Genomic DNA, 16040 nt, shown 5'->3' with positions numbered 1-16040 from the left:
GCTCTAGGCACGCGGGCTTCAGTAGTTGTGGCTTGCAGGCTCTAGAGCACAGGCTCAGTAGTTGTGGCACACGGGCTTAGTTGCTCCTCAGCATGTGGGATCTTCCTGGACCAGGGATCGATCCCGTGTCCCCTGCATTGGCAGGCGGACTCTTAACCACTGCGCCACCAGGGAAGCCCTAAGACAAGTTTTTTTCCCACAAAAGTTTCCATCAAAAAAGAGTCGTGTTAAAGCCCTTGCAAAGTCTTTCATATCGTGGTATTCTCCCTTTTTTTTTTAAATTTTGAAAAACAAATACTATTTGGGGAAACTGCATGAGTATGAAATGACTCAATATCAGTGTTGGCTAATTATAGAGATCACCTGACAGAATGGGTGAAAAAAGAGACAAATTTAAAGTGGATCTAGGGTTTCCCTGGTGGCGCAGTGGTTAAGAATCCACCTGCCAGTGCAGGGGACATGGGTTCGAGCCCTGGTCCAAGAAGATCCCACATGCCGCGGAGCAACTAAGCCCGTGCACCACAACTACTGAGCCTGTGCTCTAGAGCCCGCGAACCACAGCTACTGACCCCACGTGCCACAACTATTGAGCCTGTGGACCACAACTACTGAAGCCTGCAGTGCTCCACAACAGGAGAAGCCACTGCAATGAAGCCCGTGCACCACAACGAAGAGTAGCCCCGGCTCGCCGCAACTAGAGAAAAGCCTGCACGCAGCAACGAAAACCCAACACAGCCAAAAATAAATAAAATAAATAAATTTTTTTAAAAACCCTTTAAAAAATAAAATAATAAAAATAAAGTGGATCTAGTGATATTCTTAGGGGTGGCAGCTCACAACTTCAAGGGTTGGGTGTCCTTGTCAACAAGCCCCTTAAGTATCCTTTAAAAAAGCAATTTAGAAAGTGTTATTGTTGCAGAGACATTCTCTCATCTAGAGAGAATATATATCTAAAGAACAAATGTAAAAATCAGCTTTTCTGAATGCTTTGTAAATGAGTACTTGTGAGTTGGGAAAAAAGATAGTGATAGAATTAGATGGAAGTAAAGATGAGATATTTTGGAAAACCTAAATAATTCAGAAATTTCTTCTGGTTATAATGAAAGCAGTGATGTTGAAGATGCATTTGAAAAGTTTGAATAAAGCTATGTCATGAAATTGAGTTTCAGAAGAGCAAAGCTTCTAAATTAAGATACTACTTTGTATAACGTGATTTTAATTATGCCTTTGTAAAACTAAATTACTGAAATAAGTAGACATTTGTTTCACATACATCCTTCAGGTTTATATAGTCAAATTTGCTCAAAAATAACTTTTAAAAAATCTCATTGAGAAAGGAGGTCACCTTATATTTATGTATGTGTGGTCCTTTAAAAAATTTTGTGTCACTTTGCTTTAGGTGTGTGCCTACTAAATTTCATGTAAATGCATCTAATTATGTCACTCACTCTGAGAATATTTTTATAGTAGAGTTTATCATATTCAACTTTATTTTAATAACATGTCATTCCTTGCCCTGTTCTGTGCTTTCTGGTTCTAATGCTTCCTTGCTTTTGTCTTTTGTTGAAATTTTGTTCTTCAGTAGTCTTGTGTTAATTATTTACCTTCAAGAAGTTTTTTTTTTTTTAAACACATTCTTATACCTATGTTTTTCTAGTTGTCGGGCTCAGGAATGAAACAGCCTCTCTTGAAATCCCCTCATCTGGTTATAGAATTATAGCACAGGTTGGTTTTTTCACCTCCCCACCCTCACTTGCTAGATCTTGTTAGTATATTCTGTGGGTTTTATTCAGGTTATTGTTATAGTAAATAATTATTTTTATACTATATAACTTCTCTTAAGAATACTTTTTTCATGCTTTTATCAAAACCAGTTTCCAACAATAATTTAGAATTTATTTCTGTTTTAACTGGTTTTGTATTTATCACCAACCACTTTGTACCATAACTTCCCACTTCCGAGTTCTTAATTTCGTTTCATCTCTATTCCAATTGTTTTTTCAAGAAAGATCTATTGGTGGAAATATTTTGGGAGCTTGTGAATAATCAAAAGGGGTCTTTCTTGTCCCTTCCTAATGTTGAAGGAAAACTTTCCCCAGACAATTTACTGATCTAGTAAGCTTTTTTTTTTTTTTTTTTGCGATACACGGGCCTCTCACTGTTGTGGCCTCTCCTGTTGCGAAGCACAGGCTCCGGACGCGCAGGCTCAGTGGCCATGGCTCACGGGCCCAGCCGCTCCGCGGCATGTGGGATCCTCCTGGACCGGGGCACGAACCCGTGTCCCCTGCATCGGCAGGCGGACTCTCAACCACTGCGCCACCAGGGAAGCCCTGATCTAGTAAGCTTTTATGCAGTGACTCATGAGTTGGGCAACATCCATTCTAGCAGACAGAAAGGATCTTTTAAGAGCTGTACAAGGGGAGAGATTTTTATAGACAGAGATGAGCAGGAGCAAGGAGATTATACTGGGCATTTACTAAGTGGTTAAAGCAAGGTTACTTAAAAGGAGCAAAGGGAAGTGATGGAGCTGGGTTATGTAACTTGTACTGGGCAGGCAGGCACTGACGGTTGACTTTGGCCTTCCTTTCCTGGAAGAGCCGTTTGCTGATGCGGGACTTAGCATGAGTGACTCCATCTTGGGCCTGATCTGGTTACTTTAACACCAGTGAGGTATATGTTAGCAGGGTGTACAGTTAAAAGGTAGGATTAGTTGCTGTAACAAAGGCCAAAATGGTAGCTTAAACAAAATAGAAGTTCATTTCTCTTTTACATAACAGTCTGAGTAAGAGGTCTAAGGCTGACAGGATAGATCAGTGGTTTACAGGACCCAAGCTCTTCCTTGTTCTGACCTCATCAACTTGTAGCATCCATCTCAGGTCTATACAAACTGTTTTACCACCCTGCACTCTATGTTCACATTCCAGCAAGTGAGGAGGAGAGAGGGGTGGGGTGGGGACTGATCTTTTTTTTTTTTTAAGGGCACAGCCTGTAAATTGCATCTATTACTTCTCATATCCCATTGGCCAGGACCTGGTCACATGTCCACACCACTGCAAGCAAGGAGGACTGGGAAATGTAGTCCTTAGCTGGGCTGCCATGTTCTCATGGAAGGAAGGGAGAACGTAGAGAATAACCAACACTCTGTACAATGAAAGTGATGCAATTCTTTCCTCATGGTCTTCCCCCTCAAAACTCTGTAGACATCATTTTTTTTTGGGGCACTTAATGCTATAGTGGAAAAGATTAAGGCTAGCTACCCACCCTTTTTTTTCTGGTAGCCTTTTTTTCCATATCAGATTGCTTGGAGAATTTTTTAATCCTTGTGCTACAGAAACTTTTTTTTAGCATGCATCTAGGTTACTTTTCACTGATTTTGCCTAGAATGTGATGTGGCATATATACATCTTTCTTGGCTTATGAAAGTTTTATTTCTATTCTACCCATTTATCCCTTCTATTTCATTTGCTTTGGTTTTGTCCCTGAGAAATACCAGTTATCTATGTGCTCTCCTATTGGCTTCTGTCCTCCATATCTTTCCTGTCATTCTTTTAAGTGAAACGATGGTTTCCTATTTATCACTCTTTCTGTTACATTCTGAAAGAACTGACATTTATCCTGCGTACCACTGATTTGACTTTTCTACCTCAGTTCTGTTTTGTATTACCTCCAACATAGATCTTAATTTTTCTGTAGCATTTTTCGTTTTCTTGAAATCCTCTAATATCATTTATTTCTCTTTTAATCTATCTCATTCTTATGCATATTAGCTTCAGTTGGTTTATCTTTAAGATTCTTTGTTTCGTGGTACAGCCAAAAAAAAAAAAAAAAAGACTGTTTCAATTAAGGATGTTAAACAGCTTTCTGAAATATTCTTCTGGATTTTGCTGTTGATGATTTTCAGAGCTACACTTTCCTCTGTGTCCTTTGGAGTCAATTCCCAGGTTCTAAAGTGCTATTCATAGGCTCCATTTTATTCTTTGTTTTTTTCCTTATCTTTTAAGGCAAAATCTGTCAAAACACATTTGTCTAAGACTAAGAAATTGTATCACCCTAAATTCAGCAGCCTGTTGGCTTATTTAGTGGTCATAACCCCTTCTCAGATCCACAGTTGAAGTTCTGGGTTAGTTTCCTGTTCTCAGCAAGCTGTCAACCTAATGACCCTAATCTGAGGTGAGGTTTTACTCAGCTCTACCTACATTGCTTTAATTTTCACATCATTGGATATTATTACACCAGTTCTCAAGATGAGAAAACTAAGAGGTTAAGTCATTTTGCTCAGGGCTTCATAGTTACAGTGAAAGGCAAACCAGCTCTGGACCCCAGATTTTTGACTTTCAGAATCCAGTTTCTGTTTTCAGTCCTCCATCCTGTTAGTCTTCTGGCTTGTCTACAGATGTATCAACAGTGGGAAATGATCACTTTGGTTTCCTATATAAAACAATTTGTGTTGTTTTTAGCCGTGAATAATCCTCAAGTAAAATAGAAAGAAATATTTCTATCCTAAAACTTTTCCTTGAGCTTCATTGACTTTCTTTTTCCTATAGGAGCCACTCATCTTTCAACCACATGCCACCAACCTGCTCATGCTAGTCTTGTAAGCACTGACCTTCACAGTGCACATCTTGGAATATTATTCTTTTTGTCGTTCTTGGTGGGTCCTGGCAGAACTCTACTCTGTCTCGTAGAAGGCTCTGGATATAATTTTTGAAGAAGGAAAGGAAAGTACTTAAGTGCAGGAAAGAATCAGGTTTGGTGGATGCTTTATTAAAGAAAATTTTAAAGCCTCTGTTTGGCTTTCATGTTGGTATAATTAGCATTTGTTGGTTGGTTGTTGGTTTACTCCCTGCTTCATCCCAAAAAAGGACTTGTGGCATCTTACCAAAATATGTGCAATGCAATAAAATTTAATAATTTTTTTAAACAGGGAAAAAGAAATCTGAGTGAAAGAAAAATAAGGGTAGGAGCTCTGCATAATCTATAAATTTCACCTTCAAGGGAATTCCCTGGCACACCAGTGGTTAGGGCTCCATGCTTCCACTGTAGGGGGCACGGGTTCAATCCCTGGTCAGGGAATTAAAATCCCGCAAAGCCACTCAGCATGGCAAAAAAAAAAAAAAAAAAAATTTCACATTCAAGAAATTCCTCAGCCTTCTTGCCTCTGTGTCCTGCATAGAAACCTTTCAGTGGATGTCTAAATATAGATGCACATTTATTTGATCCAACATTAACTGCAAAATGTAAGTTTTCTAGCAACATAAAAGAGAACAGGGGTGAAATAAATACCCCTTAAAGCAGCATTTCCCAAGTGATATTCTGTAAGATAACAACCAACATTCTTAAAATGTTGCCAGAAGGGAGGAAAACAAAGGTTTTTGACCTTAGGACTTCTCAGAGCCTCTCGTGTGCCGAAGCCTAACCACTGCGCACCGTCCCCGAGCGACCGTCATCTCCCATCTACGCTGTGCGTGTGCCGCCTCCTGATCTCTCTGCTTCCAGGCCTGGCCCCTTCCTGTCCCTTCTCAACCCAGCAGAGTCCGAGGGGTCCTTCACAGCACAAGCAGATCATGCAGCTGCTCCTCAAAGCCCCCAAGTATCTTCCCATCTCATGCAGAGTAACATCATACTCTTCTTGATTGCCTGACATGACATGCTCTCTCCACCCCCGTCCCTTCCTCCCACCCCACTCCAGGATCTTCCTGGTCTCCCCCAATTCCCCCTTTTGCTCATGTACCCTCCTTGTTCCTCAAACAAAGCCAGCAGGCTGTGGCCTCAGGGCCTTTGCACCCCTCAAATGTCCATCTCCAATGTATTGGCAGAGCTTTCTCTCTCCCTATATCCAACTGTCAGCAAAAATGCCCTCTCCTGATAGCTGAGCACCCTTTCTCTTCATCTGCTTACCTTTCTTTTTTTGTTTTTTACTTTACTCTATTCAGTACACGATATAATTTGTGTATCTGTCACCACCACAAAAATGGAGGCTCCATGAGGACAAGAACTTGGCTTATCTTGTTCATTGCTGTATCCTGAGTTCCCCAGAACATTGCTTCACATAGTAGATGTTTAATTATAATTTAGTGAATGGTTGACAGTAAGCACAATAATATAAATTGTGAATTTTAAAGAGGGTGCTATGGTATGCCACTTTCTCAAAACTCTTGGTGCACAGGATCTTTTTGAGGGAAATGCCTATTACTACCTCACAGGGCATGGGGGTTCTAGAACAATTTTAGAAATACTGCCTTAATTATTCATCATTTGGTAAAATCATATTCAGCCTTTTCCTTTGCATATCTTAATCTTTTAGTCCAAGACCCCACGCCATTCCATCAGCCCATTTCCTTCAATACCACCTGGAGTCACACAGCAGGGAATATCAGTCATGCCTGTACCTACCAGCCATCCTCTCCCTGTGCCACCAGAGCTCACCAGGCCTGGATCTGTAACACATGCTGGAAAAGCTCCAGAAGAAATAACTTCAAGCCCCAAAGAGGTCTCACATTCCAGGTGTCTTCACCACTCATCCACAAGCATCATTTCAGAACACATCTGATCAGGTAAATATGGAAAATTGAAGTCACAACTTGGGTACCCTTGTGACCCTGAAAAAACACTTTTACTCTTCTAATACGGTGATGTTTCAAGAAAATGATGCTGGGAAGGAGCCGGGTTCACCCTTTACCTCTGAGCGGAACCTAAGAATGCCTGACAGATGATGGGGTTCAGGGCAGGCTGCCCCAGCATTTGCCACTGTGGCATGAGGATTAGTTCAAGCCGAAGATAATGAAGGCCCAACAAACTCAAGAAGAGCTTTTTACCTCCCTCTTAATTGCCGAAAAGAAATTAGGTAGGGAGCCTGTACCAGGAAGAGAGCTATTACCGAAGATAACTTTTCTTACATTAGAAACACATCTCTGCATGGTGTGGCAAACATTTGTTTACCAGACCTTTCCTCTTCTCATCTTCTGTGAAATGTCTTCCTCCCCTTTGATGTCCCAGACCCCTACCCCCTTCTCCTTAGCTCAGGATGGCAGCTAAACCTCAATAGCCTGTCTTTGAGTCTCCCCTCTTTGGGACTCCCATACATACGTAATTAAATTTGTTTTTCTCTTGTTAATCTGCCTTATGTCACCTTAAAAATTATTAGACCAGCCAAAGGACCTGGAAGGGAAGAAGGGAGAAGTGTTCCTCCCTTAACAGACAAGCCTATATCCCAATTAAAAGCAAAAACTAAACAAGTCCATGAAAATATTCCACAATGGGTTTCATACCCATTTCAGGACTTAATGTCTTCTTTTTTTTAAATTTAATTTTATTTATTTATTTTATACAGCAGATCCTTATTAGTCATCAATTTTATACACATCAGTGTATACATGTCAATCCCAATCGCCCAATTCATCACATCACCACCACCACCACCCCGCGGCTTTCCCCGCTTGATGTCCATACTTTTGTTCTCTACATCTGTGTCTCAATTTCTGCCCTACAAATCGGTTCATCTGTACCATTTTTCTAGGTTCCACATATATGCATTAATATACGATGTTTGTTTTTCTCTTTCTGACTTAGTTCACTCTGTATGACAGTCTCTAGATCCATCCACGTCTCTACAAATGACCCAATTTCGTTCCTTTTTATGGCTGAGTAATATTCCATTGTATGTATGTACCACATCTTCCTTATCCATTCATCTGTCGATGGGCATTTAGGTTGCTTCCATGACCTGGCTATTGTAAATAGTGCTGCAATGAACATTGGGGTGCATGTGTCTTTTCGAATTATGGTTTTCTCTGGGTATATGCCTAGTAGTGGGATTGCTGGATCATATGGTAATTCTATTTTTAGTTTTTTAAGGAACCTCCATACTGTTCTCCATAGTGGCTGTATCAGTTTACATTCCCACCAACAGTGCAAGAGGATTCCCTTTTCTCCACACCCTCTCCAGCATTTGTCGTTTGTAGATTTTCTGATGATGCCCATTCTAACTGGTGTGAGGTGACACCTCATTGTAGTTTTGATTTGCATTTCTCTAATAATTAGTGATGTTGAGCAGCTTTTCATATGTTTCTCGGCCATCTGTGTGTCTTCTTTGGAGAAATATCTGTTTAGGTCTTCTGCCCATTTTTGGACTGGGTTGTTTGTTTTTTTAATATTGAGCCGCATGAGCTGTTTATATATTTTGGAGATTAATCCTTTGTCCATTGATTCATTTGCAAATATTTTCTCCCGTTCTGAGGGTTCTTTTCATCTTGTTTATGGTTTCCTTTGCTGTACAAAAGCTTTGAAGTTTCTTTAGGTTCCATTTGTTTATTTTTGTTTTTATTTCCATTACTCTAGGAGGTGGATCAAAAAAGATCTTGCTGTGATTTATGTCAAAGAGTGTTCTTCCTGTTTTCCTCTAAGAGTTTTATAGTGTCTGATCTTACCTTTAGGTCTTGAATCCATTTTGAGTTTATTTTTGTGTATGGTGTTAGATAGTGTTCTAATTTCATTCTTTTACATGTAGCTGTCCAGTTTTCCCAGCACCATTTATTGAAGAAACTGTCTTTTCTCCATTGTATATCCTTGCCTTCTTTGTCATAGATTAGTTGACCATAGGTGTGTGGGTTTATCTCTGGTCTTTCTATCTTGTTCCATTGATCTTTGTTTCTGTTTTTGTGCCAGTACCATATTTTCTTGACTAGTGTACCTTTGTAGTATAGTCTGAAGTCAGGGAGTCTGATTCCTCCAGCTCTGTTTTTTTCCCTCAAGACTGCTTTGGCTATTCAAGGTCTTTTGTGTCTCCATACAAATTTTAAGATTTTTTGTTCTAGTTCTGTAAAAAGTGCCATTGGTAATTTGATAGGGATTGCATTAAATCTGTAGATTGCTTTGCGTAATACAGTCATTTTCACAATATTGATTCTTCCAATCCAGGAACATGGTATATCTCTCCATCTGTTGGTATCATCTTTCATTTCTTTCATCAGTGTCTTATAGTTTTCTGTGTACAGGTCTTTTGTCTCCCTAGGTAGGTTTATTCCTAGGTATTTGATTCTTTTTGTTGCAGTGGTAAATGGGAGTGTTTCCTTAATTTCTCTTTCAGATATTTCACCATTAGTGTATAGGAATGCAAGAGATTTCTGTGCATTAATTTTGTATCCTGCTACTTTGCCAAATTCATTGATTAGCTCAAGTAGTTTTCTGGTAGCATCTTTAGGATTCTCTATGTATAGTATCATATCGTCTGCAAACAGTGACAGTTTTACTTCTTCTTTTCTGATTTGGATTCCTTTTATTTCTTTTTCTTCTCTGATTGCCGTGGCTAAAACTTCCAAAACTATGTTGAATAATAGTGGTGAGAGTGGGCAACCTTGTCTTGTTCCTGATTTTAGAGGAAATGCTTTCAGTCTTTCACCATTGAGAATGATGTTGGCTGTGGATTTGTCATATATGGACTTTATTATGTTGAGGTAGGGTCCCTCTGTGCCTACTTTCTGGAGAGTTTTTATCATAAATGGGTGTTGAATTTTGTCAAAAGCTTTTTCTTCATCTATTGAGATTATCATATGGTTTTTATCCTTCAATTTGTTAATGTGGTATAGTATATTGATTGATTTGCATATATTGAAGAATCCTTGCATTCCTGGGATAAACTCCACTTGATCATGGTGTATGATCCTTTTAATGTGCTGTTGGATTCTGTTTCCTAGTATTTTGTTGAGGATTTTTGCATCTATTTTTACCAGAGATATTGGCCTGTAGTTTTCTTTTTTTGTGACATCTTCATCTGGTTTTGGTATCAGGGTGATGGTGGCCTCATAGAATGAGTTTGGGAGTGTTCCTCCCTCTGTATTTTGGAAGAGTTTGAGAAGGATAGGTGTTAGCTCTTCTCTAAATGTTTGATAGAATTCACCTGTGAAGCCAACTGGTCCTGGGCTTTTGTTTGTTGGAAGATTTTTTAATCACAGTTTCAATTTCAGTGCTTGTGATTGGTCTGTTTATATTTTCTATTTCTTCCTGGTTCAGTCTCGGAAGGTTGTACTTTTCTAAGAATTTCTCCATTTCTTCCAGGTTGTCCATTTTATTGACATATAGTTGCTTGTAGTAATCGCTCATGATCTTTTGTATTTCTTCAGTGTCAGTTGTTACTTCTCCGTTTTCATTTCTAATTCTGTTGATTTGAGTCTTCTCCCTTTTTTTCTTGATGAGTCTGGCTAACGGTTTATCAATTTTGTTTATCTTCTCAAAGAACCAGCTTTTAATTTTATTGATCTTTGCTATTGTTTCCTTCATTTCTTTTTCATTTATTTCTGATCTGATCTTTATGGTTTCTTTCCTTCTACTAACTTTGGGGTTTTTTGTTCTTCTTTCTCTAATTCCTTTAGGTGTAAGGTTAGGTTGTTTACTTGAGATTTTTCTTGTTTCTTGAGGTAGGATTGTATGCTATAAACTTCCCTCTTAGGGCTGCTTTTACTGCATCCCATAGGTTTGGGGTCATCGTGTTTTCATTGTCATTTGTTTCTAGGTATTTTTTAATTTCCTCTTTGACTTCTTCAGTGATCTCTTGGATATTTAGTAGCATATTGTTTAGCCTCCATGTGTTTGTATTTTTCACAGATTTTTTTTCCTGTAACTGTTATCTAGTCTCATAGCTTTGAGGTCGGAAAAGATACTTGATACGATTTCAATTTTTTTAAATTTACCAAGCTTGATTTGTGACCCAAGATATGATCTATCCTGGAAAATGTTCCATGAGCACTTGAGAAGAAAGTGTATTCTGTTGTTTTTGGATGGAATGTCCTATAAATATCAATTAAGTTCATCTTGTTTAATGTGTCATTTAAAGCTTGTGTTTCCATATTTATTTTCATTTTGGTGATCTGTCCATTGATGAAAGTGGGGTGTTAAAGTCCCCTACTCTGAATGTGTTACTGTCTATTTCCCCTTTTATGGCTGTTAACATTTGCCTTATGTATTGAGGTGCTCCTATGTTGGGTGCATAAGTATTTACAATTTTTATGTCTTTTTCTTGGATTGATCCCTTGATCATTCTGTAGTGTCCTTCTTTGTCTCTTGTAATAGTCTTTATTTTAAAGTCTATTTTGTCTGATTTGAGAATTGCTACTCCAGCTTTCTTTTGATTTCCATTTGCATGGAATATCTTTTTCCATCCCCTCACTTTCAGTCTGTATGTGTCTCTAGGTCTGAAGTGGGTCTCTTGTAGACAGCATATGTACAGGTCTTGTTTTTGTATCCATTCAGCTAGTCTGTGTCTTTTGGTTGGAACATTTAATCCATTTACATTTAAGGTAATTATTGATATATATGTTCCTATGACCATTTTCTTAAGTGTTTTGGGTTTGTTTTTGTAGGTCTTTTCCTTCTGTTGTGTTTCCTGCCTAGAGAAGTTCCGTTAGCATTTCTTGTAAAGTTGGTTTGGTGGTGCTGAATTCTCTTAACTTTTGCTTGTCTGTAAAGGTTTTAATTTCTCCATCGAATCTGAATGAGATCCTTGCTGGGTAGAGTAATCTTGGTTGTAGGTTTTTCCCTTTCATCACTTTAAATATGTCCTGGCCGGCCGATTCTTAACCACTGCACCACCAGGGAAGTCCCAGGATTAGTAAGAATTTTAATTTCCATTTTTTCATTTCCTATATCTTCAGATATTTTGCTACAGCATATAGGTGCAATCTGGGTTCATTTATTTGGACTTTTTAGTCACAGAAATAATACATGCTTCTTATTCGAAAATCAGAACAAAAGCGTATAAAGTAAGAACAGAAGCCCTCACCAGCTTGGTCCTTCTTGCCAATCCCATTCTCTAGGTATAATCACTGTTATTAATTTATTCTTAATTTGCTGTGCATAACCCTCCAGACTTTTTTCTATACACACACAAGTTTGTTGTTTTGTGTTAACAAAAATCGGGTTAAATTACACAAATTTTTCTGCTACTTGATATTTTTTACTTAATCCTGTGTCATAGATATCTTCTCATGGTAGTACACAGACATGAGCTCACTCTTCTTTAGTGTTCATTTGAATTTTTTTCATGTGTTTACTCTTGCAAACATCATTCATGAGCATCCATGTACCTACATCTTTGAGTACTTACACAGATATTCCTGTGGGAAAGAGAGGTAGAAATAGAATTGATGGGCTCTTAAATTTTTAATCAATGGAAAAATTACCTTCCTAAAAGGCACTATTTTACATTCCCACCAACCACTTCCTCACCCTCTCACTTTTGCCAATTTCAAAAGCAAGAAAAGAGGGCTTCCCTGGTGGCGCAGTGGTTGAGAGTCCGCCTGCCGATGCAGGGGACACGGGTTCGTGCCCCGGTCTGGGAGGATCCCACATGCCGCGGAGCGGCTTGGCCCATGAGCCATGGCCATTGAGCCTGCGTGTCCGGAGCCTGTGCTCCGCAACGGGAGAGGCCACAACAGTGAGAGGCCCACATACCGCAAAAAAAAAAAAAAAAAGCAAGAAAAGAAAAGCATTTTATTGATCATTAAAGAGGTCAAACATCATTTTATATATTTATTGACCATTTTTGTTTGTCTTATGAATTGCTTGTATATATCCATCATTCATTTCTCCCCCTTGGGTTTTTTGGTCATTTTCTTATTTGTAAGACAGCTTTATTTATTATTGATGTTAACTTTTTGTTATATATGTTGCTAATACTTTGTGCCCGTGTCTTTTTAACTTTGTTTTTTGTATCTTTTATTTTGCAGAGGTTTTTAACACATGTAACTTTGAAAATAACATTTCAAAACAAAAATAGTTGTAACTGCAGTGGATATTCACTAAATATCTGTCAAGTGGCTTCACCTTCTATTTCGACTTGTTTTACTTGCGAACAACCCACAGAAAGGAGACTTGGTGTTTTCTGTTTCATGTAGAACTTCTCCTTGATCTTTCTTTTTAGTCTATCTTGAATAATTTTGGGGCCCTAAATATAAAAGGATAGTCCACTCAGTATTTCAGTCAGCATTGCTCTTTTCCTTAGCACTCCTTTTTTTTTTTTTAGCTTAGTTCTGTTAATTAGATTTTTGATCTGCTTATCACTCAAAAAGGGTCATTGTCAGTTCCTTAGAATAACCTGAACCGCATCCTCCCCATAAGTAATGTGTAACAATATATGTTCCTTCCCTGCCAAGTGGTAATATTGCTTCTTATAAAAATGCATAAGACCTACTAGAGAATGGACTTGAGGATATGGGGAGGGGGAAGGGTAAGATGGGACAAAGTGAGAGAGTGGCATGGACATATATACACTAGCAAATGTAAAACAGATAGCTAGTGGCAAGCAGCTGCATAGCACAGGGAGATCAGCTCCGTGCTTTGTGACCACCTAGAGGGGTGGGATAGGGAGGGTGGGAGGGAGGCAGATGCAAGAGGGAAGAGATATGGTGACATATGTATATGTATAACTGATTCACTTTGTTATGAAGCAGAAACTAACACACCATTGTAAAGCAATTATGCTCCAATAAAGGTGTTTAAAAAATGCATGAAGAATAGATACATGTATATGTATAACTGAGTCACTTTGTTGTACACCTGAAACTAACAGGACATTGTTAATCAACTATACCCCACTATAAAATTAAAAGTTTTAAAAGATGCATTTGAAGTGTGTAAAGAACACAGAACTGCTTATGAGAAGAACACAAATTTAAAGCAGGCTTAAGCAGGAAATTCCCTGGCAGTCCAGTGGTTAAGACTCCATGCTTCCAATGCAGGGAGCTCAGGTTCAATCCCTGGCCAGGGAACTAAGATACTATGTGCCACGCGGCCAAAAAAAAAAAAAACAAGCAGTCGTAAGCAGTTCAGGGATGTGTGTTTGCTCTCTAAAATTCCAGGTGGGTGTCATCGATGCACTTATTGACCTGAATGAGCAGCTACTGCAGAGCTCATTTCCGAACAGCAGCAACCTGGGCTCCAGAATTCCTGTGACTGTCTGCCTCTTTCACTCCCTCAACAACATAACGAAAACTAGTGAAGCAAGTCGGCAAAGACCCAAGGACAACACTGAGCAGGTAGGTACAGTATGTGCTGGTAGCCAACTCCATTCGGAGACATTTTCCTCTTGACAGATCAGGTATCATACAGCCTCTCCCTAGACCTCTAGAGAACCCAGCAAAGTAGGCACCACGGAGGAGACCCCTCTGTCAAGCCTGCTCCAGGCTCTTCCTCTCAACCCCATCTGTGAGCCGAGACCACCTGTTGCTGAAATCCAGTAAAAAGAATTCAGTAACGTGGTAGGTACATAATAAATACTCCACTAAATGAATTATATTTACTATTCACATGGAAAGATGTTCAACATCACTAGTCACTAGGGAAGTGCAAGTCAAACTACCATGAGATCCCACTTCACATCCAAAAAGACAGACAATAACAAGTGTTGGCAAGGAGACAGAGAAACTGGAACACTCGTACGTTGTTGGATTGTAAAATGATGATACAGCCACTTTGGAAAAGAGTTTGACAGTTTTGCAAAATGTTAAAAATGGAATTACCATGAGGCCTAGCCATTCCACTCCTTGGTATATACCCACATATGTCCACGCAAAAGCTTGTACACTTATGTTCATAGCAACATTATTCAAACAGTCAAATAGCCAAAAAGTAGAAACAATGCAGGTATCCATGATCAGATGAATGAATAAGTAAAGTGTAGTATGTCCTTATGATGGAATATTATTTGGCAAGAAAAAAAGAATGAAGTGCTATACAAGCTACAACATGGATGAACCTTGAAAACACTATGCTAGGTGAAAGAAGCCAAACGTAAAAGACCATATATTATGATTCCGTTTATATGAAATGTCCAGAAGAGGCAAATCTGTTGACACAGAATGTAGATTAGTAGTTGCCTAGGACTGGGGACAAGAGAATGGACAGTGACTGCTACTGGTTTCTGGGTTTATTTTAGGGAAGATGAAAATGTTCTAAAATTAGATCATGGTGATAGTAGCACAACCCTGTGAATATACTAAAAAACACTGAATTGTATACTCTAAACGTGTGAATTGTATGTGTGAGTTGCATTGCAAAAAAGCTGTTTTTAAAAAAACATTCGTCGTAAGCAGGTCTAGGGCAGCTTATATCATGGGGCAAAGAAATATTTCCCTGGGGGGCAGCTTAGTTGATACAAAGGATAAGGAGTCTTTAGCCAGACTGCAAGTACTTTCCATGGATCCTTGCAATGAATGTCACCTTTCGTTACATCACTGTCAAGATCCTTGTCCCCTTTTCTGCCCTCTCAAACCATGATTTCACTAACAATACCCTGAGGTTACACAGTCAGCTGCTATTTCCTTCTAAATGCAGGTAGAAAATACACTGGAAATGTCCTTGCTGAGCCTCAGGAGGATCCAGGAAGCATTTCTACAGCAGAATTGGTGTTCTGAGCCCACAGTGACTCTGACCTCTTTCGCTGCTACCCTGTTGCTGAGCAGGTAACAGGAGGAAGGAACGGGGAGAGTTTTGTTTTAGATTTTTGATCTTTAGAGAACACACAGAAATTGATTTTCATTTAACTTCTTTTTCATTAGGCAAAACATATCAACTTTGCCTCTGAGCTCTTACACCTTCGGTTCCCCAGCACCTGTGAAGTTAGGCTTTCCATCAGCGTCAGTTTTGGAGCAGCTCTTGAATAAACACCCAGGAGTTAACATCCAAGTGAGTGTGAAATTGATTCTGATCAGAATGAACATGGGATTTGATGGCTGTAGGCATTTGGGCGAAAATGTAAGCTGACCAGACCCAATGAGAGAAGGTTGTGTGCGTTTAGTTCTGTTTCACACTGGCAGGAATGGAGGCCTCTTAAAAATGACCCACTATAGAGGTTGGGAGTATTAACAGACTTCGAGGTATAACTAAGCTTCTGGCTTATGATTTGGTCTCAATTCTTCACTATTTATACAAAGCTGGAAATCTCTGAATAATCATCAACTCAATATACCAACCTGGTTACATCAGTATATTTAATTTCTTTCAGCAACTACCTAACAAATAGAAGTAAGATTGTTGCCTTATCCTGGAGA

The 16040-nt window shown here is 39.1% G+C and overlaps 1 protein-coding gene across 1 annotated transcript in view; it reads left to right on the top strand.

Moving 5' to 3' along the window:
• PKD1L3 (polycystin 1 like 3, transient receptor potential channel interacting) overlaps nucleotides 1-16040 on the top strand; it is a gene marked incomplete at its 5' end in the record, with an annotated part of 66342 nt that overhangs the window by 5142 nt on the left and 45160 nt on the right. The window contains 4 exon segments of the mRNA XM_079724031.1: nucleotides 5497-5612; nucleotides 13851-14027; nucleotides 15325-15452; nucleotides 15549-15679. Coding sequence (XP_079580157.1) covers nucleotides 5497-5612; nucleotides 13851-14027; nucleotides 15325-15452; nucleotides 15549-15679 — 552 coding nt within the window.

The sequence above is a fragment of the Hyperoodon ampullatus genome (assembly GCF_949752795.1).
Source record: "Hyperoodon ampullatus genome assembly, chromosome: 18".
Lineage (NCBI taxonomy): Eukaryota > Metazoa > Chordata > Mammalia > Artiodactyla > Ziphiidae > Hyperoodon > Hyperoodon ampullatus.
This window is presented reverse-complemented; position numbering and strand designations above follow the sequence as displayed.